This window comes from Bos mutus, chromosome 7, assembly GCF_027580195.1.
Source record: "Bos mutus isolate GX-2022 chromosome 7, NWIPB_WYAK_1.1, whole genome shotgun sequence".
NCBI lineage: Eukaryota > Metazoa > Chordata > Mammalia > Artiodactyla > Bovidae > Bos > Bos mutus.
Window position 1 is genome coordinate 65,545,957 of NC_091623.1, and position 27,158 is coordinate 65,573,114.

Sequence of the window (27,158 nt, forward strand, 5' to 3'; positions counted from 1 at the left end):
GGGCAAGATAGTAATAGAAACTAGGCTATCAGTCATGAGCTTTTAACATTCTTTGGGCATCAATCAATGTCTTTTATAGGGGAAGTGGAGATGGTTTGCTGTCAGAGTCCTAGCAGAAAAAAGGTGGCATATTGAAATGAGGACAGTTTAAGGAGACTTGTTTTTTTAACAAAAGGACAGTGTATAAAGGTGTAAGCAGAAAATGCTAGGACTAGTGCTGAGTTCTGGGGCTGTTCCACCTCTGGGCCAAAGATAAGAGGGAAGGATTACTGAAACCTAGAAGATGGAGAAAATTGTTCCCAGAGGCCTGCCTTTAGAGCACCCGTGACCTCTGACCCCATGACTCAGTCAGCCTCAGCCCATCTTGTGAAAAGGGAATCAGAGAACTAAAGGACCAGACTGAAGACAGAGGGCAGGAGGGCCTGCTAATGGTGTCTGTGTGCAGTTCAGCCTCCTGGGCCCGAGAACAGGGTGGACCAAGGTAAGGACTACAGCTGGAAGGTCAAGTGGAAGGTCTCCCGCACAATCTGTGATGCCAAACAATTCCTGGGGAAGTGTCAGCTCAGAGACTGAGAACATCCGCCACATCTGCATGTCAAAGAGAAGAAACTCTAACCTTCAGGTTTATGATTCTCAAACTGTAAACCGAAGAACACCAATCTAAAAAATCTAGTGTCTTTTTTTGAACCCAGTTGTCTGGATATTTCAATATTTGCCCAAGAATCGCCTGACAAAGTTAAACCAGTAAATTACCTTAGAGAAAATTGTTCTGTGCCTCATTTCTCTCTGGCTATTTTCCATTTTAAGTTGAAGAAGAAAACAGTGAGAATATGGAGGGAGGAAAGAGACTGGTCGTTCCTTCTAACCAGTAATTTAATCCTCACATCACTTTTACTCAGATCTCGACGAATGTTCACAGTCCCCAAAACCGTGCAACTTCATCTGCAAGAACACAGAGGGGAGTTACCAGTGCTCGTGTCCCCGGGGCTATGTCCTGCAGGAGGACGGGAAGACCTGCAAAGGTGATGAAGAGTCTATATGTGTGACCCTCTCCTTTTTTTCAGATTCAGAATCAGCTTATCGGGGATCAGGCCATGTGCCTCACTTTTTACTGTGGCTTCCCTTGTGACTCAGATGGTAAAGAATCTGCCTGCAATACAGAAGACCCGGGTTTGATCCCTGGGACAGGAAAATCCCTTGAAGAAGGGAAAGGCTACCCACTCCAGTGTTTTGACCTGGAGAATTCCATGGACTATATAGTCCATAGGGTCACAAAGCGTCAGACACAACTGAGCAATTTTCACTTTGACTTAATAGGATTAAGTAGCCAGCCATGTACTCAATGGTGCATCAAATACAAGTATTTTAACCTTTGAATACTAGCTTTGAAAACAGCTCATGAACATCACTATAATTCATCCTTTCAGCTTTTTGTTTTAAAAAAATTTTTGTTATATATCACCTTAGCCGTCTTGTCTTAGTAGCTCATAGTATTTACGCTGCTTAAGTATGTGGAAAAAAAAACCTCCTTGCCTTATGCATATGGAAATCTATAAAGCTTCCAACAAAAATCTAGACAAAATACTCCTGGTAGAACATGCACACCTCTCTGTGGCTTCATGAGAAGGGAAGCACAGCCAGATAACTCTGCTCGGATTTTCACTGGCTTGTCTTTCATTGCAGACCTTGATGAATGTCAAACCAAACAGCACAATTGCCAGTTCCTGTGTGTCAACACTCTGGGAGGTTTTACCTGTAAATGTCCACCTGGTTTCACACAGCATCACACTGCTTGTATTGGTAAGACAAAACTGCAAAAGGGAAGTTCTGCACACTACTAGTAGAAGCCTAAAACTGTAGTTAAAAATGGTAGTACGTACATTAAAATCAGTCCCTCATAATTAGTGGTTTTAAAATGTTGTTAATAATTTATTTTTTCACAAGAACAATATCCAAGCATAGTAGTCCTGTGTAGTCCAAGCACATGCACAGTAGGTGTATTCCAAGCAGCGCCTTTATATTGCATTCTAAATATAATGCGTGCTCAGATAAAATATGAGTAAAAGGCTCACTGTAAGTTAAAGCATGCTAATGAACATGTTGGGATTTTTTAATGTCAGAAGACACACAGGTCTTAACCTTAACTTTCAGTCTGTGCTATCGAAAAACCATGTCCTCATTTGATCCAAAATATGCTCTGATTTTCAATCTCTTGAAATACACTTCTTTCTGACCATTTTTGTCTTTAATATGACCATGAATAGTGGCATACTTTTCTGTAAACTCTGTTTTCGCATTGTGAAACTTAGGCTTTCATACCTTACTTTTTACTTCATGTAGTAAAATTTGAATCCTATAATAATTAGAAAGCCAGACACTCTTTCCCTTTTGTCCTCTGCTAGACAACAATGAATGTGGGTCCCAGCCTTCACTTTGTGGAGCAAAGGGAATCTGTCAAAACACCCCTGGAAGTTTCAGCTGCGAATGCCAAAGAGGGTTCTCTCTTGATGCTACTGGACTGAACTGTGAAGGTGAGTTTATTTATTTAAATATTCTTATTCTAATACAGCAAACAGTTTTAATGTCTAAGCCACTCAATGAGAAATTGAGATCATTTCAAACAACAAAGATTAACAAAGTAAAACCCAGAAGTTGATTTTTTTTTGTTTATAAATGTTCATATATCATTTTGGGGACAGAGGAAAACCTTAATGTGATGAAACAAAAATTCTGTGAGTACACATGGGCTTCTGAAATAACTGTTTACCTAGTTACTGATCTAAAAAAAGAATTTAACTGAAAACGAATTCCTGTACCTAATTTAGCTGCAGTAGTATATGAGTAAACCAGAAAAAAGTCTGATGTCTGTTCCATGATACTTGAATGTAAAATGTGTAAATGTTAAGTGTAAGACAAAGAACAAGTTGTAGGGAACTGGGCAGATGAACAGAAAGCGCTGGGGAAAATTGATGGCGGTTTTATTTGTCTGAGAGTCCCAGTTCCCTGTCTTTTCTATAAAGAGTGTTTCCTATAAAGTCTTCATCACAATAGATATTTCCTGTTAAATCCAAGGGAAAATTTAAGTGGGAATAAAATAAGAATTTGCCTGTGGCCAATAAAATACTGTTCTTCAGTATTTTCATTACAAGTTCTAGAATATGAGATAAATATACTACGATTGGTAGCTTTTACAAAATACTCATGCCAGAGGTTCTGAGAGCATGTACTTCCCCTTTATATTTTTATATACTAGTGCAATTTACATCTTTATTGATTTTAGTCACCCTTGAATTAATTATTCTTACGAATACATGATTTTGAACTCTAGAAATATATCTACATGTTTTAATATAGTCTGAGAACTACAGGACTTTTACATGTATCTAATCTTCAACCAAAAAAAATTCAACTGAAAAATTTCTATTTTAATATTTTGTATTTGAAGTCATTGAGACTTTGAAAGTATTCTGAGCCTACAGCTGGTTGCCATGTGTGAGTTCAGCTTGTGACTATCTACATAAGATACAATTTATTAATTATCCATATAAAATTTGTTACACATATATCAGACATGCCAATTTCATTTCTCTTTTTATGGGTAAATTTCAAAGCCTCAGTTGTCATTCCAGAAGAGTATGCATGTATGAACAAAGAAATTATTCCATATGTGTCATAATACTATATCATGTCTAAAAATAATGTATTTAAATACTTTAAACTTGCATCTAATTAATCTCAAATAGTAATAAAATTTTTTGCATTCCCAACCATTATAATTCTTTAGGTATTTCTGTAATGCTTGTATTTTCCCGAAAATGAGAATTAACATGTCAATCACTTTTGAACTTACTGGAATATGTGATGCAAATATATTTATATCGTTTACCAAATAAATCATACCATATGTAGTTAATCCATCCAAAATGCACAACATTTGTGGTTGCTATGGCTGATTTGCTGAAATTAAGATATTATTTAGAGCACTGACGTGGCATGGCTGGTGGATAGCATAAGAATGATGTGGTTTCTTATCTCAGAGCCATTCACTGTACCACCACTGACTTAATAACCATGTGACTTGGAAAAAATCACAGCCCCTCGGTGTGTCTTGTTTGTTTGTTCCTCTGATATAGTTACCCTGTGTTGTATTTGGAGTACATTTAAGAATAATAGAAGAAAGGTGATGAAAATCTTGCCGGGCTTGTTTTTACAGATGTTGATGAATGTGATGGAAACCATAGGTGCCAGCATGGCTGCCAGAACATCCTGGGAGGCTACAGGTGTGGCTGCCCCCAAGGGTATATTCAGCATTACCAGTGGAATCAGTGTGTTGGTGAGCACGCGCTTGTTACATGGCATCTGCTTTTCTTGCCTTAAACTATCTTTTAGTAAAACAAATGAGCAATAAAGATGGTCATTTTCAGTGTAGCCTTTAAACCCTAGAACTTAAATAACCAGTACTTAGGACTGATGCATGGGAATCTATTAAGCTACTTTGTATACTTGTGTGTATTTGAAAATATGCATAATGTACTTTAAAATGTTAAGTACCTAAAAGGTAACTCAGAAGAGCTTTGATAATTTTAATTTTCTGCTAGCTGATAATTTTAAGTTCCTGAAGATGATGTCAAGACTCATATCATCTTCATTTGCTAAGGTCAAAGGCTTTTTTTTTAATCAGTAATTTAGTGACCTTAGATTTGGGGTTGAAGGGTTACCCATCTATCTGCTCATATAAATCTAACAGGAATCAGATCAAATTAATGAGCACCATTTGTCTGTGCTCTCCAGTCACATATTTAATGAAGGGGGTATAAAGAATTTTAAGGTAGAAAAAGTAACTAGTTAGAGCAAATTCTGTTGAAAACGCCAGACAAAAAAAGTGTTTGTAAAATAAAATCTGTAGACACTCAACTGTCTTTCTTGCGCTGATAGAGTCATGGCAATTCTCCTTTTAAGGAGAGTTTGATCGAAGAGAACATTACTCTCTACTTGAATAGCCAGCTGACTTAGCATATGCCTAATTTCTTGGCTCCATTGAATGCCCTTCCTAGACACGGCATCGTACACAGTGTAACAGTAGATGGGGCACAGCTTGAGCAGAAGGGGGAACAGTGGGCCTGCTGAGAAACAGCAGGTTGCTTCCTGTTTCTCTGTAGTGATTGAAATTACCCCACATGTATTTCAAGTATTTTACTCTCAGGGAGCCACTAAGTGAATTAATTTGATTTTATCCGTGATGATCTTCTCAAAAGAAATTTCTAATGACAGTTTAGTGAATTGAGAAAATCAAGACAAATTTCAGAGGTGGGAAAGCAACTCTGAAAGTTGGTGCAGCTCTGCTGTGGCTTTGTGCCAGGCCAAAGACAGATGCTTAGCCACACCAGGAACACACACTCATGGGGGAAATGCGAAAACCAGTGATGATCTGGAAGTTATGGATAGAGTTTGAAAGGATTATCAAAATGATGACTTAGGCTGTCGATCAAATGACTTTATAAGTTCAGTTTACTTCTTTTCTCTTCATAGAAAAAAAATGTTGCAGAAGTTATTATGTCCCAATTTATTGATTCATAAACAGATAAAGTATAGGGACACTTCAGAACATAGGAAATGGTCCTTTTTTAGGTAACTATTATAAGAGTTCAAAATGATTTTTATTATATTGTGTTGTTTATAAAATGCGAGGCCGACCCCTCTATTCAGTTAATACCATGGACTTCTTGGTTACTTCTACAGAACTTAAAGCAGAAGAATGATCTGTAATACTTCACATGTATCAGTTTAAATAAAATTCTTGTTTTTAAAGTAATCTTAAGTAGAAACTGGAATGTGCATGGAGGATCAACTCAATTTCTGAGTTTTTAAGTTTCCTGGAATTTCTGCCTGTAACCATTTAAGTGTGAAAATAGACACACAGGTCTTCACTGAATATGGTCTGACTTAAAGTCAGGGCTGTGTGGTGTACCCAAGTCATTCTTGGTGGGATCCTTGGAGTAGTCACTTAAGTGAGGCGGTCACCCCAGAGCAACTCACACTTGGATCCAGCCAGAAGCCAGTGGGCCTTCTAATCAGCAGAGACCCCCATCGACAGAGGGATATGTGGTTTCAGAGATGAATTAAAAACTGAAGATACATAAGCAGATACCCCAACTGTAAGAATAAATGTTAGCTTGCTCTGCTAAAATGGGCACCTCTAAGCAGCAAGCCTCTGGATAAGCAAGACAAAGCAGGGATTTATTTTGAAAGATTAGAAATTTTTCTTTGCGGGGTTGAGCAATCCAGCTCATCACTAATAAAATCTAACTCTCTTGCAATTTTGAACTCACAGAACATTAGAACTATAACTCAAATATATTTCAGTAATAGAATCAAACAACCATCAGGAACTAATAAAAGCAACAAGTTAGCAAAATAGCAACATTATAACAAAATGCAAATCAAAAGGCCACAAATCATTTTTATCTGTCACTATGAGTATGAATATCTTGTTATTCATATGATTGAAGAAGGAATATCCCATGAAGTATCTCAGACAGATGTAACTGGGGTCCCCTTGTAAATGGGCACAAACAGTGCATCAGATAATTTAAGTAATAGTAAGTTATAACCCTGCAATGATGTTAATACTGCTGCCAGTGTAAGAAAAATGACAGCTTTTGAAGTGTTAGTACTGAAAACGTTTTAAATTCAAATGGATACTTTAAGAAGTGTTCAGCCAGGTACCACAGAACACATATAACATTCTGATACATAGATTGTACAGATTTAGGAACATTCCCATGTGTTCCTAAGTAATATGCAAGCATTATAATTATTCTAAATTGAAAATAAGATAATATTACTAACATTTGAATATGATTGCTAACTGCTAAGTCACTTCAGTCATGTCCGACTCTGTGCGACCCCATAGACGGCAGCCCACCAGGCTCCCCCGTCCCTGGGATTCTCCAGGCAAGAACACTGCAGTGGGTTGCCATTTCCTTCTCCAATGCATGAAAGTGAAAAGTGAAAGTGAAGTCGCTCAGTCGTGTCCGACCCTCAGCGATCCCATGGACTGCAGCCTACCAGGCTCCTTCATCCATGGGGTTTTCCAGGCAAGAGTACTGGAGTGGGGTGCCATTGCCTTCTCCTGAATATGATTACATCTTAATATATGAAGCTTTGGTTTACTTGGTGTTAGCAACCTCTAGTTCCTTGTATGTTCTTTTCAAAATAATTTGAACATGGTTTAGTGAGACTTGAGTCAGCTCAAAGTATGTTTCAAACCAGAACATATTTTCAAAGTCAGATTACCTACGCCTATAAAATTATGCTATGGCATACATTTATAGGATATAAATATGACGGCTGTCATGGTGCCTCCAGAAGTTTTAACTATATAAAAATGTTCTTGTCAGTGGTATCTTTAAATGCAGTTTATTCAATTAATTGCCTTTCTTGGTAATTTTTCCACTTTAACACAATATCTAATACTATGCTCATGGCAGGATCATTTTGTTAGACTATAACCTAACTCACATTCTCTATCAGGAGAGAAACACCACATATAAAACTAGTGTCAGATTTAATTATAAAAGCAGATGAACCTTTGAGGCAGAATTCCAAGTCTTTGATATATAGAAATAAAATAGCAGTTATATTTATGTCATAAGTAGCAGGTTTGATCCCTGGTCTGGGAAGATCCCCTGGAGGAGGAAATGGCAGCCCACTCCAGTATTCTTGCTGGGAGAACCCCATGGACAGAGGAACCTGGCAGCTACAATCCATGGGGTTGCAAAGAGTTGGACACGACTTAGCAACTGAGCAACAACAGCAAGCTTACTTATTAAGAATTTATTCATATACTTTCTTCCTGTGAAATGAAGGCTGAGAATTTGTCCATATTAGGTAATCATATGGTAATTCATATCCAGTGATTAAGAATGCTGTATTTGGCAGTTTGGTTTAATTCCTAAACTGTACTCATGAGACAGAAATGTGCCTAATAATTTTGGCCTTTTCAACAACCTCTGTACCGTAGTTAATGAAGTATAATTTCCTGTGTGAGAGGCCTTTCCAGCGAGACTCCATGTGCATCCTCCATAATCTCCCCGAGCTACTGCAGATAAGCACTTGGCTCTAACTGCTGTGTCCCAAGGGCACACCTAATTGCAAATGGGCCTGTTTCCCCACGTGAGCTGAAACACGGACTTGTCATGTATTTGGTAAAAACGCTACGCTCTAGTATAGTCACAAGAATCTGAAAGAATTCCATGGACCAGACATGACTGGTGCCCAGGGTGAAATTTGGATGATGATGAAGCCCACAGGGGTCAAGCTGCAGACTAGGTATCAACCAGACAGTTAAGAGCAAAATTGTCATCTCCAAAGCTAAAAGCACAGTCAAACTTTGATTTTGTAAAAATGATAAGAGTAGCTGAAAGTATTAACCTGAAATTATCTTACTGTCAGGCATTTATTGTGTAGCATCAGTCATTAAAAGTAAAACCCATGTCAGCTGATGGCTTGGTGCAGACCCACATCAGAAGGCAAAGTATGTACATGATAGGTTCTCAAGTAGAGTTAAAAGTGTATGAGGTTCAATTAATGTTTATCTCAGTTATTTTCATTTAGGATATTTCGATTTTTTAATATACTTTTCTCTCCATGTATATAATGAATGCTTTGTAAATTGCTAGGAGAATGGATAAAAAATACAGATATAAATTGAGGCTTTTTAAAAATTGAAATATAATTCACATACCATAAAATTCAGCTTTTAAAATGTCCGGTTCAGTGGTTTTTAAGTATATTCTCACAGCAGTGTACCACCATCAGCAACACAACATCTCCACCCCGAAAAGAAGCTCAATACCCCTTAGAAGTCATTCTCCGTTTCTCCCTCCCCACAGCTCCTGGCAACTACTCATCTACTTTCTGTCCTTGTGAGTCTGTCTGAGGCATAGACTTTTGAAGTAACCTTCTGAAAAGTGATTAGAAGAGTTACTCAGTAGTCAGACTGCAAATATCTGTGCCCAAAGGCTGCCAGAGTATTCAGGAAAACCTAGTACAAACATAATATAAAAGCATAGGGAAGCTTTTGTTTAAGCCATAATTTTAGGGGAATTTGTCAGGTCTTGTTTTTGTTTTTTTTTAATATCATATGCTTTGCAAATCAACCATCATGGTAAACATTTAAAAATATGGTTCTAAAGCTACTTCCCCTGTAAAATCATAGATATTTGATACTGGGGCTCTTCTTTGCCCCACTGCCCTCCCCTCCACTTGTAAAAGTCTCTTGCTTTATGTTCTCAGACGAGAATGAATGCTCCAATCCCAATGCCTGTGGCTCTGCTTCCTGCTATAACACCCTGGGAAGCTACAAGTGCGCCTGCCCCTCCGGGTTCTCCTTCGACCAGTTCTCCAGTGCCTGCCACGACGTGAATGAGTGCTCATCTTCCAAGAACCCATGCAATTACGGCTGCTCCAACACAGAAGGGGGCTACCTCTGCGGCTGCCCACCTGGGTACTACAGAGTGGGACAGGGGTAAGACCCTCCACCTCCCCCACACATGGGAAAGTGAGCAGGGTCCAGTGCCTGGCCACCTGGCACTGGGGGAAGGTAAATGGCGATTAAAAGCTGGCTAGGGAAAAGCATTGATCAGAGCATTTAGGTATGGGAGGAAGAAGCTCCAGGAAGGCATGTGGATTCCCTGCTTTGTGGTGAGCATTGGACTCGAACTTGTATATGGGTATCATTCTCTGGTGTTTTACAATGGCCTGAATAAATCCCTTAAGGTCAGAGACAGCAGATGTTTAAAGATACTATGGCTCTTGTGTTATCAAAGACACCTGGGCTAAGAGATACAAATGGAAATGGCTTCGCCCAGTGTCTTACATGAATTTTGGCAGGTACTAGCCCTGTGCTAGTGGCTCAGATGGCTCAGTGGGTAAAGAATCCGCCTGCAATGCAGGAGATGAGGATTCAATCCCGGAGTCAGAAAGCTCTCCTGGAGGAGGGCAAGGCAACCCACTCCGGTATTCTTGCCTGGAGAATCCCATGGACAGAGGAGCCTGGCAGGCTATAGTCCATGGGGTCACAAAGAGTGGAACACGACTGAATGATTAAGCACAGCCCTGTGCTCCATGAGGAAGGAGCTGTCCCTCTCTTTGCTCATCTGGCCTTTTGCTGCACAGAGAGGACATGCCTGGTTGGTGTGACACTGTCTCCACAAGGCTGGGTCCCTTCAGCTAGTCCCCTTTCCCAAGTGCAGCCGTCTCAAGTCCTATCAGCTGAGGTGCTGGCCACCTGCCTCCCTCCTTCACGGAAGCCAGCACTCCACAGCCCAGAAGATGGGAATTTAGGAGTCATCTTCCCCAGAAGGAATAGTGTGTGAGTCAGACACTGAGGGTTGTTGGACTAATATGTCCACCGTGGGTACATAATAATACTTGAAACAGAAATCTTGGTGTAGACAAGGGTCATTTAGTGTCAGCTCGCTAACTCTTTGATTAATCAAAATAGGAGTTCAGCAAGCTCAGTTGGTAAGCAGCAGATGTAGGCTTCAGGTTTTGGAATCAACAGAACTTCTAACACTGAAAATTCTTACTTGACTTTTACCATCTTGATTTAACTACACAGAGTGCTTCAGTCTAATCAGGATTGAAAATTGGGGAAACTTGGGGCTCACTCTTGGAAGAATTTTGCTGTTTAAAATAAAGGAGAATCTCATGCATTAAGTGCTGAAGTAAAGTTACCAAGTCTATTAGGTTTTTATGTTTATGATCTTAGGGTTTGCTTTGTGGGTTTCTTATTTTGGAAAAACCTCTGCTCTACCTCTGGAAAACAATAGAGTTATGATGAAGTCTAACATCAATTTGCATCTTGTTGCAAATAGCCACTGCGTCTCAGGAATGGGATTTAACAAAGGGCAGTACCTATCGATGGATACAGAAGTAGACGAAGAGAATGCTCTGTCCCCGGAAGCGTGTTATGAGTGCAAAATCAACGGCTACTCTAAGAAAGACAACAGACAGAAGAGAAGTATTCATGAACCCAAACACATTGCTGTGAGTAACTTCACTTTATTTTGTCACCAGATTTTTTCCATATGGAGTCACGTACCCTATTGCAGTAAACTTTTATGTAGGTTTCAGCCTCAGTGGAGCTAAACCTCCACCTCGTGAAATTCATCAGCTTAGTTAATGTACAAACTATGGCAGAGACAAGTAAGTTAAAATTAGTGGTGTTTTTAATTCAGAAAGGCCTGGGGGGCTTTAAGATTCATAGTTTCAGACCACATGTTGGCATTTTTGACTTGTGCCAGGAGGTAATAAGATGTCCTTCCAGGAAATAACTACTTTGAAATGATTCAAAAAATGAAATTATTGTGAATCTGTCCAGTTCTGTTGTATACATATATAGTATACTAGGCTGATCTTAATTTTCAGTAGGTAAGCCAACCACATGTCACATTTTGTGACATTTATAAGATAGGTGTTGCTTCCATAAAAGTTTTATCTCCAGATAACTTGTATTTTGTAAGAAGCTGAAGATCTGAATTGCCTGCTGCTGCTGCTGCTGCTATTTCTTTCTGTTTGTAGTATTTAGCACAGTGGTTAAATGGGTCGGCCACAGATTCTTGGTTTTGAATTTATTCCCTGACCCTCTGTACTTACTACCCATGTTACACAGAGCGTATTTACTTAGCCTCTCTCTACCTCAATTTCTTCACCTGTTAAAATGGGAATAAAAATATTTACCTCCAAAGGCTGGCAAGAAGATTAATGGAGCGATTACTGTGAAGCTTCTGAAACGGTGCCTGGCATAAACATTGACGCCCGTTCTCCAAATAATACCCAGTATCTGGAGGTGTTTTCCCCCAGAGATCAGGCAGACCATCTCATCAGTTAGTGCCACTGCAGAATTCCCCATCAAAACACCTAGTCAGCAACTAACTGGCTGGGTGCATTGGGCAACTTGCTTCAGTTTTCTGGGCCTCAGAAATTTATAAGACGAGACTTCTCTAGCCACAAAATCTCTGGTTCTGTTTTATAATCGTACATAGGCCAGCATTACATTTACCTTAAATAGATTAAGGTACCTAGCTGATGTTTAAATATGGCAACTGAGCTATTCATTAAGTAAGCCAAACTACAGATCCAGAAATTCTGCTTGTAAAACCCTCCCGTTGTGATTCTAGGGGGCTGCATGCTGAAGTGGGCACCTCGGTACCACGGTCCCCAAGTTCTTGGCAGGCACCCACTCAAAGCATTGATTTTTTTTGCCCCTGTCTTACTGAAATAGCGTTCTTAAACCTCCTGTACATTTGACAGAGAGAGACTTGGTGTATCTGGGCCCTGCCCCATTGGCTTTTAACCAAAGCTGGTTCAAACCTGAGCCCTGATGACTCTGGAGTTCGCTCCCCCTGCACTGACAGCTCCCAGAAAACACATTCACATGTGGTTTGTAGCCAGAAAATCTACCTGGGCTTTCAGAGTGAAGATCCCTCTAAGCAGAGATAAAACAGCTGCACTTCTCGTTTTAACTCCAACAACAAAAAAATTACCATTGTTTCCTAAATTGTCTCTTGTTTATTAATAAGTATGATATTTCATAAACCCCCCCAAAAAACTTGAAATATGAGTGCCCCCCATCAGCTCAGCCCTGTAACTTTACCTGGACAAGGTGCGGGAACAGTCCTAAAGATTTACAGGGCACACTCGGCGGAAGTGACCTTTTCTCCCAGCCGAGGGTAAGTTGCAAGCAGACAGGCAGAGACAGTATGTCACTGTGGCTGCACCCCTCTGATAGCCGGTTCCTGTAAGTCCTCGGTTTGTGCTGTCAAAGCTCTTCCCACACGGTTTTCCTGCTCTTCTTCCAGGTTAAACAGATCAGCCTGGAGAGCGTCGACATGGACAGCCCGGTGATGATGAAGTTTAACGTCTCCGGCCTTGGTGCGAAGGAGCACATCGTAGAATTCATGCCGGCCATCGAGCCGCTCAACAACCACATCCGCTATGTCATCTCCCAGGGGAATGACGATGGCGTCTTCCGCATCCACCAAAGGAATGGGCTCAGCTACTTGCACACAGCCAAGAGGAAGCTCGTGCCTGGCATGTACACACTGGAAATCACTAGCGTCCCTCTCTACAAGAAAAAGGAGCTTAAGAAACTGGAAGACAGCAATGAAGATGACTACCTCCTAGGGGAGCTGGGGGAGGCTCTCAGAATGAGGCTGCAGATTCAACTCTATTAACCCCTTGCAGACTTGGTTCCAGGCTCAAATCCCTGCACAGCCAGCCTTCAGAAGCCTCTGAGAAATCAATGACTAGTTTTAAAGAGGAAAGAAAAAAAAGACTTTTGTTTCTTTCCTCCCTGTCTCAGACTTCAGAATGTTGACCCTCACAGGGAGGGATAATGTAGACTCTGGTGAGGCCAAAGATTTGAGTACAAAGGCAACCGTGGTTACTGTATTTTTTATATAACTTCACTTTAAAGTATATTAAAAAGCTAAATATTCAAGAGATCAGCATATGGCACTAAATGCACAAAAATAATGTGAGCTTTTTTTTTTTTTTCCTGTTAGCAGTCTGTAACACTTTGGGTATTTTGCTATAGTTGCTAATTAAAAAAATATAGATGTTTATTTATTTTTAATGCAGTAATATATGGAGAAATGAACAAACTATGTAAACAAAAAGGGAAACTCACTCGTTTTTCTTTAGATTTATAAATTTGAGCTATTTCTTTTAGAGGTGCTTTTTAAAAAAAAAAAAAATTTTTCAGTAGATTCAAGAGATGTTTCCTTTGGTTTTCTGCCAGTCGTCCAACTGGTACACATCTGATTATTTTAAAGGCAGCCTCACAGAGCTGAATGGGCAGTAATCAATGTGTCATTAGATCCTATATAAAGGAGATCAAAGCCAGAGGAGCTCACTGTGATGATACTTCACGTCAGCAGACACACCAGGCAACAGAGGATGAAGCACAACCACTGTAGCAAAATACCTTGACTGCTTGTGAGACCAGTAGCATTGCAGGCCAAACCGTACTGTATTTCCTTCTCATAACCTCAAGGAGGCACATGTGCTCCCCACAACACCTCATTCTTACCCAGGGCATGCTGCATACTTGTGGTACTGTAGGCAGCTGAAGAACTGCCGTTCCTTCGGCGAGGAACACCTGGCGTTCTGTAGTGTTTGGTGCTGTCTTAGATTAATGGTGCATTTATTACATTCAAGCTATTTCAGGATTGCCATATGTGCAAACAAACCATGCAGTACAGACAAGGAATATATGTTTTTTTTTTTTAATCCATTTCTTTTTTTTTTTTAGAATTTTCATTAATACTGTAGTTATACACCATATGTCTCGTTTTTATCATAGCCTATTGTGTATGAAAGATGTTTGTACAATGAATTGATGTTTAGTTTGCTTTTAGTCATTTAAAGAGATATTGTACTAGGACGTGCTAGTAAGCGTACGTCCCCGCATTCTTCTCAATCCAGGAACCTGTCCCTGGACCAGTGAGCAAACCTCATATGTGAAATGGCCAAAGCACATGCAGGCTCTGGGTTGTTCCTCTCACACCTGAGCTGACCAAAGATGAGTCACCGGTCATATCCAGTTCGGGACTTTGTTTTGTTTCCTAATAAACTAAAGCAAAACAAACAGTGTACATTTGTAATCAAGTATTTGTGAGGAAAAACTTACGGCTTTTGGTTTTGTTTGTTTTCCGTAGGTCTGTGTATCAAATATGACACTTTTCTTGCAATAAAGCTTATTTTGGGGTAGCTTTGTGGCTGTGAGTTCTATGAGACTGCAACCCCTGTTGTGTCTGTGGGCTGGAGGCTTTGCTTAGAGGGACCTGTATGAAAGTATCAGAAGGAGAGCCAGGCACATTTTTTACAAGAAATCAAGGGACTGCTGTCAAGTCTATGACACAAAACAAGCGGGAGTGTTCAACTGACAATTCACGATTTGAGGTGGTACTCAAACAGAAGGACATAGTCACGGCAGTTCATTGTTCACCTCTGTGTGGACACTAAGGACTACCAGGATGCCCAGGACTCATCATCCTAGAGACCTCAGACTCTGTTGACTTCGTCTTCACCTGTGCTTTGAGTACCATCGTGTTAAAGCACCCAAGATGAAGTGAGACATTCAAAGAATCTCCCTTCTTAGGGTTTCTCTGAACTTGAGTTTTTAAGCAAAAGTATACAGCAGGCATACCACAGGCCAGATGGTACCTTCACCGCAAATAACCCAGAGCTTCCTCTCTCTTGCAGTGTTGCATACTGTCCTCAGTGGACAAGTGTATAGATAGGAGAAGTCGTTTGGCACGGGCTCTCGCCTGATAGCACAGCTGAAATGAGCACAGATAGGTCTCCAAAGTTAATTCAATACAAAGGTTGAGAATGTGTGTGCTGAAATTCTTCATCTGAGGAATCAGAAAACAAGGAAATTCTATGACTGATTTTAATGCTGTTCTTAGCCAACCAGAAATTAAGCTGCATGGAATAAGGGAAGTATTTGCCTTGGGGCATCCTTTAAAACTTAACATGCATCTTCAGTTTCATCTGGCATCTGTTACTAGCACAGCGTGAACTCTGTAATATGAAATTACCTGGAACCAAGTTTGACTCTGGATGTTGAGCAACAGCACTCTTTCTTTAGCTTTAACTTGCTCTTGAGGAAGTTCCAGAATCCACACCAATGGGAGCTTCTCACAAAAGAGGGGGCGAAAAAAAAAGGACCATTGGATGCTTTACACAGAAGACTGTACTAGAAGGAAATGATTACCTAAAGATGATCCTTCCTGGAAGAACCTTTTGGGGCACCTCTGATAGCTTTACTGCAACTCTCTGATTCTGAGCACTGGTTCTAGCTGTGATTAGTTTGTGCCTCTCTGGTAACTAAATGCTAATAATATATCCTATACCATTTGGTCTTTCTCATTAACTGTCTCCTCAGAAATTACCTTGGCTAAGTTACAGAAAACTTCATGCAAGACTAGTAACGTAAGCCCAGACATATTAAACCAAATCCAGCAAGTACATGTAATAGTAATATAATAAGCAATAATTTGGTCTTCACTTGACATAAATTCCTTTTCCACTAGCATTTAGATTTGGAGCGCTTAAAACCTTAGTCCACATTAGTACTTTTTGACTTTGTTCCTTGTAGTAGATGAAGTTTGGTTACATTTGCACATGAACCTTGCAAATAACTTAGAGTAATATATAAGGATTTACTCTATATTCTAACATCTGCCCTTTTTCATGATCTTAGAACATCAACAGGATAATTCATTCAATCTGTCATCTAAAGTTTTGTTTTTGCCTTTTTGGTTCAAGAATAAATGCTTAGGGTGGAAGGTGGGGAACACAAAATTTACAAAGCATCCGTCTGTTTGAGACCTACAGACCTTTGATTCATATCTTTGATGCTTCAAGAGAAATGAGTTAATTTATATGTTAAACCAAACCATGAGGAATTGCCAATATCTGGCCATATTTGACCTACAAAATGTAATTTCATATGGTTTGATAAATAGTTTAGAAATACTCATGTTTCTCAAGAAGAGGAGGGAAATCTGAAAACTTCCTTTCTCTTTGAAAGAATCAGTTCTGCTCACTGCTTTCCACGCTGCTCCTGATTTACAATAGTCCACAAGAGAATGTACATAATTTATTCAAACACCCACTTTCTTCCATGCTCCAAAGACTTTGGAAAGAATCACACGTCTCTGGGACCTTGAGGGGATTACTGGAGTCTGTTTAAAGACAAAGACAAATCCATTGGGAAAAGTTAAATATAGCCCAATTTTTTTTTTTTTTTAAGAGGGGAAACTTTAGAAATCCCTACTTCTAAAGAGACTGGAAAGATGGTGATTCATTAACAGCACACAGGAAGTGAAGGTGACATGTGTTTTGTAATCTCAGCCAGCCTGCCTTTGATATCTAGCTTATGGTTCTATTTTTTTTTTTTTTTTAGTATGATTGCTTTCTCAAATAAATACAAAGTCATGGTTTTCTTGCCTAATAAGAAGTACGTGTTTCTGACCTTAGTTCTCTTTGAAAATCTATTTGATGTACAGAGCAAGAGTTCTGAAACACAATGAACAGCTCACTAAATTCAGCATTTCAGCCACTGAGGCAATATCACTTTGCAGGTAAAAAGATCTTCAGATCAGGCAACCCTGAGTTTATCAAGTGGGAAATGGGACAAGCTCACTGACTCCCTTGGATATGCCCCCTCTGAGATCTTGTCCACCCCACTTTTGGATGGACGGATGGGTAGAAGTCTCCTGGGTGTTCTGGTGTGATATGCAAGGCACTTTTGTTCAGTCATGAATGTCCAAGTCGTTGTAAACAAAAGACTCACTCCAACCAGCTACATCACATCCCTGAGCTTTGGTTTCCTTCCTGAAATGATATTCCCCTGCAGAGTGTTTGAGAGGATGGGGTGAGATAGTACAGGCAGTGCTGTCATTGGAGAGCTCAGCACACAGGAGCTATCACCTGCTCTTCCTCTTCCTCTTCCCACTATTCCTACAGTGTACCCCCATATTTACACAAATCTCCTTCCTAAGTGTGGTCCTGAAATTGCAACCTTCCCCATGAATTGTATGGGATAAGTGGTCTGTAACTCTAGGGTATCCTTAGAAGTCCTGGCATGGTCATGAGCATTTATAATCTCCACCCCGCCCTTCACTTATCGGAGACATTGGCTATAGCCCTTGAAGTTCAAGCCACCAACAGCTAGAGCCCTCCTACCTACAGATGCCTAGGAAACCAAATGTGAAGGAGAACACAGACACTGATAATCCTTTCTGGAATGATGTAGTGTCATGGAAAGTCAGAGCTGGAAAGGCCTTTGGAAACCCACTCATGTGTATGTGTGAGGAAACTGAGGTCCAGAGTCGTTAACTGAGCTAATTCACTGCTAGTTTCCACTAGAAGTGAGACCAGAACCCTGAGTGCACAGTTGGAGTCTGGTGCTATTCATATTTCCACTCCATGGTAAGCCTACTTGGATCTCTTTTAAACCCTGAGGATGTAGGCCAGTTCCCATGGTTTTGGCTCCCATTGAATCCAAAAGTGTTTTCCAAGCACGACTCAAACACTGCTTTTTGTTTTGTCTACCCCACCCTCTGTGCAACTGCTCCCAACCTCCTGTAGACCAGAGGTTTGGATACACACTGGAATGCCAAGATACCGGCTGCCACAGAGCAAACCCCACCTAAATCATACACTGCTTTAAAAGCATACTAGAGCTCTGACTTTCAAAGGGTTAAATGTTTTATTTAAACCAGACCTTCAAAACTTCAAAAAAGAAAATACATACACATTTGTTTTACGAAGAACGCTTAAGGGAAACACACTAGTTGCTTGTGTTGCTTAATTGTCATTTTTTTCCCTTTTCCTGTGAGACTAAAAAAGATTACTAGATTAAGCTGGCTTACTTTTGAAGGAGCCAAGAACCAACAGCTCACATTAGTCACCCCCGTTAGGGCTGCAGATTAAATGTCAGGATGTAGTGTAGACATTTTCCAAAGGAAAACAGGAAAACGCTTTACATGACTTTTTAGAGCAGACCATAGGAAAAGTTAGCATTAATAGCTTTCCCCAGACAACTACTGCTACATGTGTGAGTTCCATTAATGAAATAGCAGTGGAGGCTGTGAATGGCCAATTCCTGGAAAATGTGTCAAAAAAGCAGCCCCTTGGCCCGTGCGAGCTGCCTAGTTTTCTGCTCTTGCGTTTACCACCTTCCTTTCCCCTATCGGACTTCAGCACCCTGTACTGAGGGAACTCATTCATGCTGGGGTGAATAGAGCCTCAGGCCTATGCATGCGTGTGTGCTAAGTCACTTCAGCCGTGTTCAACAACTTGCGATCCTATGGACTGTAGCCCGCCAGACTACTCTTCTTGTCATGGGATTCTCCAGACAAGAATACTCGAGTGGGTTGCCAGGCCCTCTTCCAGGGGATCTTCCCAACCATGGATCTCTTGTGTCTTCTGCATTGGCAGGTGGGTTCTTTACCAATAGTGCCACCTGGGACACACCCTCAGGCCTGTGCATTCATGAATAATAGGCCTGAGGCTGGCTCCTAAGACCCAGGGTCGTGTATCAGGACCTGGGAGCTCAACCTGAAATGAGTCTATCTTAATAGCTCTAGTAACTCCCAGAGCAGGACCAGAAAATACTCAATGAGTAGGAGAAAGGAGTGAAAGGATTCTGAGCCTCCCCACAGGATCTGCCACCTTGGTTAGCAGTGGACTACCACCAACCACCATGGACCTCTCATCTAAGGAGTAGGTTGTTTCACAGTAACGATTTCACTGGAAATCGTCTTTACAGATTTCTGTGGGTCAGTCTAACAGTATCTTGTCTCTCTGGAGGATTTTATTAATTTATCCTGCTTTTTTGTGCCTTTGTAGGGTGCCTCATAGGTCTTACCCAAGATGAGAGCATATTGAAGGCTCTTGGGAGGACTGACTATAACAATGTAACAAATCTGGATTGTTACATTGATGCCCACCCCCCAACCACCCCCCCTCCCCCCGCACCCTGCCAAACCTGAACTGAACTTGTTTCTTCTGTAGTGCTGTGGGTAGGAGAAGAGGCCCAGTAACTTCTCTTAGAGGGAGATTACACAGTTCTTATTTTTGAAACAAACTGATGCCAGCACATTTGGAAAACTCAGCAGTGGCCACAGGACTGGAAAAGGTCAGTTTTCATTCCAATCCCAAAGAAAAGCAATGCCAAAGAATGTTCAAACTACCACACAATTGCACTCATCTCACACGCTAGTAATGTTCAATATTCTCCAAGCCAGGCTTCAACAGTACGTAAACCGTGAACTTGCAGATGTTCAAGCTGGTTTTAGAAAAGGCAGAGGAACCAGAGATCAAATTGCCAACAACCGCTGGATCATTGAAAAAGCAAGAGAGTTCCAGAAAAACATTTATTTCTGCTTTACTGACTATGCCAAAGCCTTTGACTGTGTGGATCACAACAAACTATGGAAAATTATGAAACAGATGGAAATACTAGACCACCTGACCTGCCTCTTGACAAATCTGTATGCAGGTCAGGAAGCAACAGTTAGAACTGGACATGGAACAACAGATTGGTTCCAAATAGGAAAAGGAGTCTGTCAAGGCTGTATATTGTCACCCTATTTATTTAACTTATATGCAGAATACGTCATGAGAAACGCTGGGCTGGATGAAGCACAAGCTGGAATCAAGATTGCTGGGAGAAATATCAATAACCTCAGATATGCAGATGACACCACCCTTATGGCAGAGCAAAGAAGAATTAAAGAGCCACCTGATGAAAGTGAAAGAGGAGAGTGAAAAAGTTGGCTTAAAGCTCAACATTTAGAAAACTAAGATCATGGCATCCAGTCCCACCACGTCATGGTAGTGAAGTGAAATAGATGAGGAAACAGTGAAAACAGTGGCAGACTTTATTTTGGGGGGCTCCAAAATCACTGCAGATGGTGACTGCAGCCACAAAATTAAAAGACACTTACTTCTTGGAAGTCAAGTTATGACCAACCTAGTGAGTGATAGTTGCTCAGTCATGCCTGACTCTTTGCAACCCCATGGATTGTAGCCTGCCAGGCTCCTCTGTTCATGGAATTCTCCAGGCAAGATTACTGGAATGGGTTGCCATTTCCTTCTCCAGACCAACCTAGACAGCATATTAAAAAGCAGAGACATTACTTTGCTAACAAAGGTCCGTCTAGTCAAGGCTATGGTTTTTCCAGTAGTCATGTATGGATTTGAGAGCTGGACTATAAAGAAAGCTGAGCACCAAAGAATCGATGCTTTTGAACTGTGGTGTTGGAGAAGACTCTTGAGAGTCCCTTGGACTGCAAGGAGATCCAACCAGTCCATCCTAAAGGAGATCAACCCTGCATGTTCATTGGAAGGACTGACGTTGAAGCTGAAACTCCAATACTTTGGCCACCTGATGTGAAGAACTGACTCCTTGGAAAAGACCTGCAATCTAGATCCTGGGAGCTATTACTTTCTATCTTCTTTTGAAGCCAAATTCTTCAGTTTTCCCAAAGTTCTCTGAGCTCTCCTTTCAATCAGTTACTTTAATTGTCAGAGTAAGTTGTTGCTTGCACCTTAAGAATGCTAATATTATGTAAAGTTTAAAAATAAAATAAAATTAGAAAAAAAAAAACCACACATGATTTAGAATCCAAAAAAAAAAAGAAGAATTTACATGCAAACATCCTAGAACCTGTCAATTTTTAATTATAATTCTAAAAACTCTTCTTAGTGGTCATTTTTGAAGAATAAATAAAATATAAATTATTCATGCATTCACTCAGCAAAAGTAATAGCCACTTAAGCACTGGGTTTATGAAGATGGAAAAGCAGTTGTTGCCTTCAAGTTTGTACGCTGGCATGGATGAAATAGACAAATAGTCAAGATGACAATAAAATGTCATCTATTAAAATACAGATATCTATATATGAGGTAATATTTTTTGAATACCTTGATGTTTCAGGCTCTTTGCTCAATGTAGTATCTTATTTGAATTTTCACTACCTGAGTTATGCCTAATATATCCCCTTTCCAATGAGAAAACCGAGTCTCCGTGAATTTAAACCTCTTGAAAAATTAATACACTGTTCAGGCTTGAGTCTTTCTGATTTCAAAGCAAACACTTTTCTTTATGGTACATTATGAAGGAAAACTGCTTTTAACTTTGTGTATGGAGAGCACCCTAAGCTGGTGAAGGGACATAAGTGAGAGGCATAATAGAAATAATAATAATAACAATAATAATAACTGTATCTTCTATTACTGATCTTGTACACTGTGCCAAACATCATGCTAATTTTTTAAAACAAAAAATAACTCATTTTAGCCTAAAAATAACTCTAAGATATTGGTATTAACGTTATTTCCCATAATAAAGTTTATCGTTTAAAAAAAAAAAAGAATACTAATATTTACCCTACTGTTATGATTATTATGAGCTTCCCCAGTAGCTCAGCAGGTAAAGAATCCACCTGCAATGCAGGAGGACCCTGATTCAATTCCTGGGTCAGAAAAATCTGCTGCAGAAGGGAAAGGCTACCCACTCCAGTATTCTTGGGCTTCCCTGATGGCTCATCTGGTAAAGAATCTGCCTGTAATGCAGAAGACCCAGGTTCAATCTCTGGGTTGGGAAGATCCCCTGGAGAAGGGAAAGGCTACCCACTCCAGTATTCTGGCCTGGAGAATTCCATGGACTGTATAGTCCATGGGGTCACAAAAAGTCAGACGCAACTGAGCGACTTTCACTTTGGGGTTATTATAAGGATTGGAATAAACTGTGGGACCTTCCAAGCACAGGACCTAGAATGTAGGGCATACAATTTACCAACAACTGCTTCAATGATGTCAAGAAGAAGGAACCCTTTTTCTCAGTCTCACCCCTGGTGCCCTCTCTGATCATGAATATCTAAGTCAACTCGGGTCTGCCATTCACCAGAGTTTTGCCACGTTTATTCATTATTTCTTGCATCTTCTCCATCCTTTTAGTTTGGTCAGGGTGGAGTTGGGTTGGATGCACTGGACTGTGTCCCAGGAGAGGTAAACCACAGCCAGGCCTCTTTGTTTCTGAAGCATATGTTGAAGAAAGGTGGGGTCTCCTCTGCCCAGGAGGTAGATTTTTACATTTCAGAAAGGACCAAGGAAAACTTCAATAAGAACCATTAACGATCCCCAAGGATTATGTCCAACAGCCCCAAGAAGGGTGGAAATAGCCCAGGTAAGTAAAAGAGATAAATCAAATGCCATAGTTTTATGTCAGCTACTCTAATTGTTTCTTTCCATGCTGTCATCCTTTGCTTCTCCTGTAATATCCTGCTAAACTGTTTCATGGGCTGATTGAGTACATGCACGTGAAGCTTTGTGTAGCATAAATAATTATGCAAGATGTTTTTGAAGGAGTAAATGCACTTGGCCTAACAAAACTAATTCACATCTTAAAAAACCATCTTCTCCAAATACTAGTTATGTCAACTAACTATTCCTCCAGCAACCTAGCAATTTAATTCTTCACCCTGGTCTGCTTGGCCATCCAACATGCAAATGGTTTTCAGAATAGGAAAAAAAAAAAAAGCTTTCCGGTGTCTGTTCTAAATTTGTTTTGATCTACTTTATGTTTCTAACTTTGTCCTCGTATTTGTTTTACAGCAAAAACTAAATAAAGGAAAGATATCAACCATGTCTCCAAAGGTTTATATATCTGTAAGTTCCCTTTTCCTGTTAATCATAAAAGCAATTCTGTTTTATAGCATAGATTTTGTCCATCAACTATAAACATCCACTTTCGTCACTTCTGCAAGTCTGTTTTGAGGGCTAATGAATGAAGGGAAAGCCAGTGACATGTAAGTGTCTCTCCAGGATGTTCCTAATACCAGCAGCCAATTCTGCTTCAAGGAATCTAGTTTCCCGGTTACTTGATCTTTTGCAAAAAAGGAAACAAATTGTGTTGGAATCAGAAAAAGCCCGGACGAGGAGCTGTGTTTCCAAGCCCTGGCCCTGACTCTATCCAATAGCTGTCACCTGACAAATCCTCAAACAAATCCTGTCTCCTGTGTGACCTGTAAGCCTAAATGTGAGGCAACCCCAAGTGTGAGCTCCCATTTTCTGAACTGAGACTATTAAAAGGAGAGAGTGAATGTGGGGCTAAGTTGAATTTATAAATGTTAGGAACTGTATAAAACAATAATGTTTACTTCTATTTTTCCAATTTAGTCATTCTATTTATCAATTATATCATACTTAAGCATATTTAGTCCATTTTATTTCTCTACATTCACATTTTATAAACCATTTTTATTTACATTCCTTTCATGCATTTTTGACCTGTGTACGTTCTGCACTTTTTAAATCATTCAACACAGATTTCCAAAACTTGCTATCTCCAGTGTCACCTAAACTGTTTTTGCTTTGTTTTCTTTATTTTAATTTTATTGGCATATAGCTGATTTACAATGTTGTGTTAGTTCCAGGTGTACGGCAAGGTGATTCAGTTATACATATACATATAATCATTCTTTTTTACATTCTTTCCTCATATAGGTCACATAAACTGTTTGGGGATATGACACTTTTCAAGTGAGACTGTACTGCAAATTTTTTCCCAAGCAAAAAGTGTTCATTTGCATGGTCTTAGGACCACTGATTATTTCCATCCATCCTATAGATACGTATTCATGATCTTCACAGAGAAATCACTCATTATATTGCCTTTGTAATAGTTCTTAAAAAGCATCTTTAAAAGGTGGTGAGAAACTTCCATTTATGATATCATACTGTAGGAATAATTAATCTGTTAAATTTATTTTCCTTAAAAAACTACAGCTTTATTAGGTGACCTTTATAAAAACAAAAGTTATCGTTGATTGAAGTCATTTCAAGTAATTTCTCCAAACCTATATTTTACTTATAATGAAGTTATTGGATGTACACCACATAAAGAAAATTTATAAAATTAGTATGAGTAAACAACATCTTGCAATATATGCCTGGCCAAATATAGTAACTATCTATCATAAACTTAACATTTCTGTGCATGAATAAGTAAACCAAAACACTGTAATTAAAATTAATGTTCAGCATATATATGGAATTTAGAAAGATGGTAACAATAACCCTGTGTACGAGACAGCAAAAGAGACACTGATGTATAGATCGGTCTTATGGACTCTGTGGGAGAGGGAGAGGGTGGGGAGATTTGGGAGAATGGCATTGAAACATGTATAATATCATGTATGACACGAGTCGCCAGTCCAGGTTCGATGCACGATACTGGATGCTTGGGGCTGGTGCATTGGGACGACCCAGAGGGAGGGTATGGGGAGGGAGGAGGGAGGAGGGTTCAGGATGGGGAACACAGGTATACCTGTGGCGGATTCTTTTCGATATTTGGCAAAACTAATACAATATTGTAAAGTTTAAAAATAAAATAAAATTTAAAAAAATTTTTTTAATAAATAAATAATAAATAAATAAAATTAATGTTCATATACATTAATCAGTCAACAAAGAAATAGTAACTTCATGGTTGGTGCTTATTAATATTACATGTTTCATGGGAAGAGCTTTTTTATGTTTTTATTTTTAATTTTTAAAATTTAATATAAATTTATTTCTTTTAATTGGAGGCTAATTACTTTACAATATTGTATTGGTTTTGCCATACGTTGACATGAACCCGCCATGGGTGTACATGTGTTCCCCATCCTGAACCCCCCTCCCATCTCTCTCCCCATCCCATCCCCAGGGTCATCCCAGTGCACCAGCCCCGAGCACCCTGTATCATGCATCGAACCTGGACTGGCGATTCGTTTCACATGTGATAATATACATGTTTCAATGCCAAATCATCCCACCCTCTCCCTCTCCCACAGAGTCCAAAAGACTGTTCTATACATCTGTGTCTCTTTTGCTGTCTTGCATACAAGGTTATCGTTACCATCTTTCTAAATTCCATATATATGCGTTAGTATACTGTATTGGTGTTTTTCTAACTTACTTCACTCTGTATAATAGGCTCCAGTTTCATCCACTTCATTAGAACTGATTCAAATGTATTCTTTTTAATGGCTGAGTAATAGTCTATTGTGTATATGTACCACAGCTTTCTTATCCATTCATCTGCTGATGGACATCTAGGTTGCTTACATGTCCTGGCTATCATTAACAGTGCTGTGAAGAGGTTTTTATGGCTCATTTTTTAAGCTCAGTCTGAGAATCTTTTATTTTTTAAATAGCATTTTAAAATTTATAAATAAACAATTATTTTTAACATTCACTATAGAATATTTGGAAAATACAAGTTACGATGGACAACTTTTGGAGGACTTAGGTCACAGCAGTAATCCAGGGAAGATGTGGTGGAGGTAGTAGGAAGGAGGTGCTTTTCAGTATGTCTGAGGTTCAGCCCACACAGTTTATTGACAAGATAGGTATGGAATTAAAGGGAAAATATAGGAGTTAATGATCATGTTGAAATAGGAACATCTCTGAATCATGACTGAGCCTAACAAAGACTGTGCCAGGACAGGCTGGTTCCATGGTGTTGAATAGCCTTTGCTGTCATGTAACCAATGACATCATGAAAATACCGGACAATTGCAGTGTATCCCTTTTTAATCGCTTTGGTAGGAGCCCCTAAAAGATAGAGTTTGTTGGAATGAATTTCTTTAAACCACCATGCGTTTCTTCCAAGCTAGAGGTTTACATTGTCTTTTCCTCGGGTTGATGTAAGTCCTCCCATTAGGATGTATTTGCCCTTCAGAAAGTGTTGCCCCAGAGAATGGCTTACTTTGGCATCAACATTATCTGAAAAAGTGACCAAAAAAATATATTTTCTCCTAATTTCCATCTCCAGTGAAAATGCATAATATTTAGAAGTCACGTGGTCTTTGTCGAGTAAAGAAAAGGTAACCCAAACACAGGATTTTTCCGAATCTTTGTTTTCTGAGTCCTCCTCTGCTCTACACATCCATTCCACGAGCAGAGCATGAACCAGGCTCTTGGAAACGGTGCCACAGCTCATCTGGTTCCCCATACCCTCCTATAAATATGTACAAGGAGAAAAAGAAAAAAGACATTCAAAACATCTGGATCAGTAAAACATCACCGCCATGTGGCTTTCTTTTCACAAAAGAAAAGGAAAAGAACTAATACAAAGATCTGACAATATTCAGAATGAGTTATGGGAAACGGTACTGGTAACCTCAGGAGAAAGAAGACATGCATTGGCAAGCAATTAATAGACATCCTAACAGCATCTGTGTCTCTTCTCCAGTCCTGGTCTGAAACCAGCAGCACGATGAACCCCTCCTCCAACCTCCTCCCAAATAAAACGGCACCTCTTCCAAAAAGAGGTGTTGAAAAATTCAATCCGGTTCTGATAGTCATGAAACAGACCTGCCACAAGGATGGTTCAAAAACTAACAATATTCAAATAACATTCCCCATGGGAAATGCTAAGTGAAACAACCAAATCCCCAAACTCTGCTCACAAATCCAGCACTCTCCACACATGTACTTTAAGCACAGACCCAGCACTGGGAATGCCAGCTGCACTTAAGCTCGAGCAGCCAGGTGACTAACCCAAACAATCCCCCACTAAAAG

The 27,158-nt window shown here is 39.8% G+C and overlaps 1 protein-coding gene across 1 annotated transcript in view; it reads left to right on the forward strand.

Annotated features, from left to right (window-relative positions):
• The window catches only part of FBN2 (fibrillin 2), a 223,308-nt gene extending 208,511 nt beyond the window's left edge, over positions 1 to 14,797 (forward strand). The window contains exons 59-65 of the mRNA XM_070374044.1: positions 900 to 1,022; positions 1,684 to 1,800; positions 2,403 to 2,531; positions 4,214 to 4,333; positions 9,298 to 9,529; positions 10,881 to 11,052; positions 12,867 to 14,797. Coding sequence (XP_070230145.1) covers positions 900 to 1,022; positions 1,684 to 1,800; positions 2,403 to 2,531; positions 4,214 to 4,333; positions 9,298 to 9,529; positions 10,881 to 11,052; positions 12,867 to 13,241 — 1,268 coding nt within the window. The 3' untranslated portion in view covers positions 13,242 to 14,797. The remainder of the gene's footprint in view (positions 1 to 899; positions 1,023 to 1,683; positions 1,801 to 2,402; positions 2,532 to 4,213; positions 4,334 to 9,297; positions 9,530 to 10,880; positions 11,053 to 12,866) is intronic.
• The last annotated feature ends 12,361 nt before the right edge of the window (positions 14,798 to 27,158 follow it).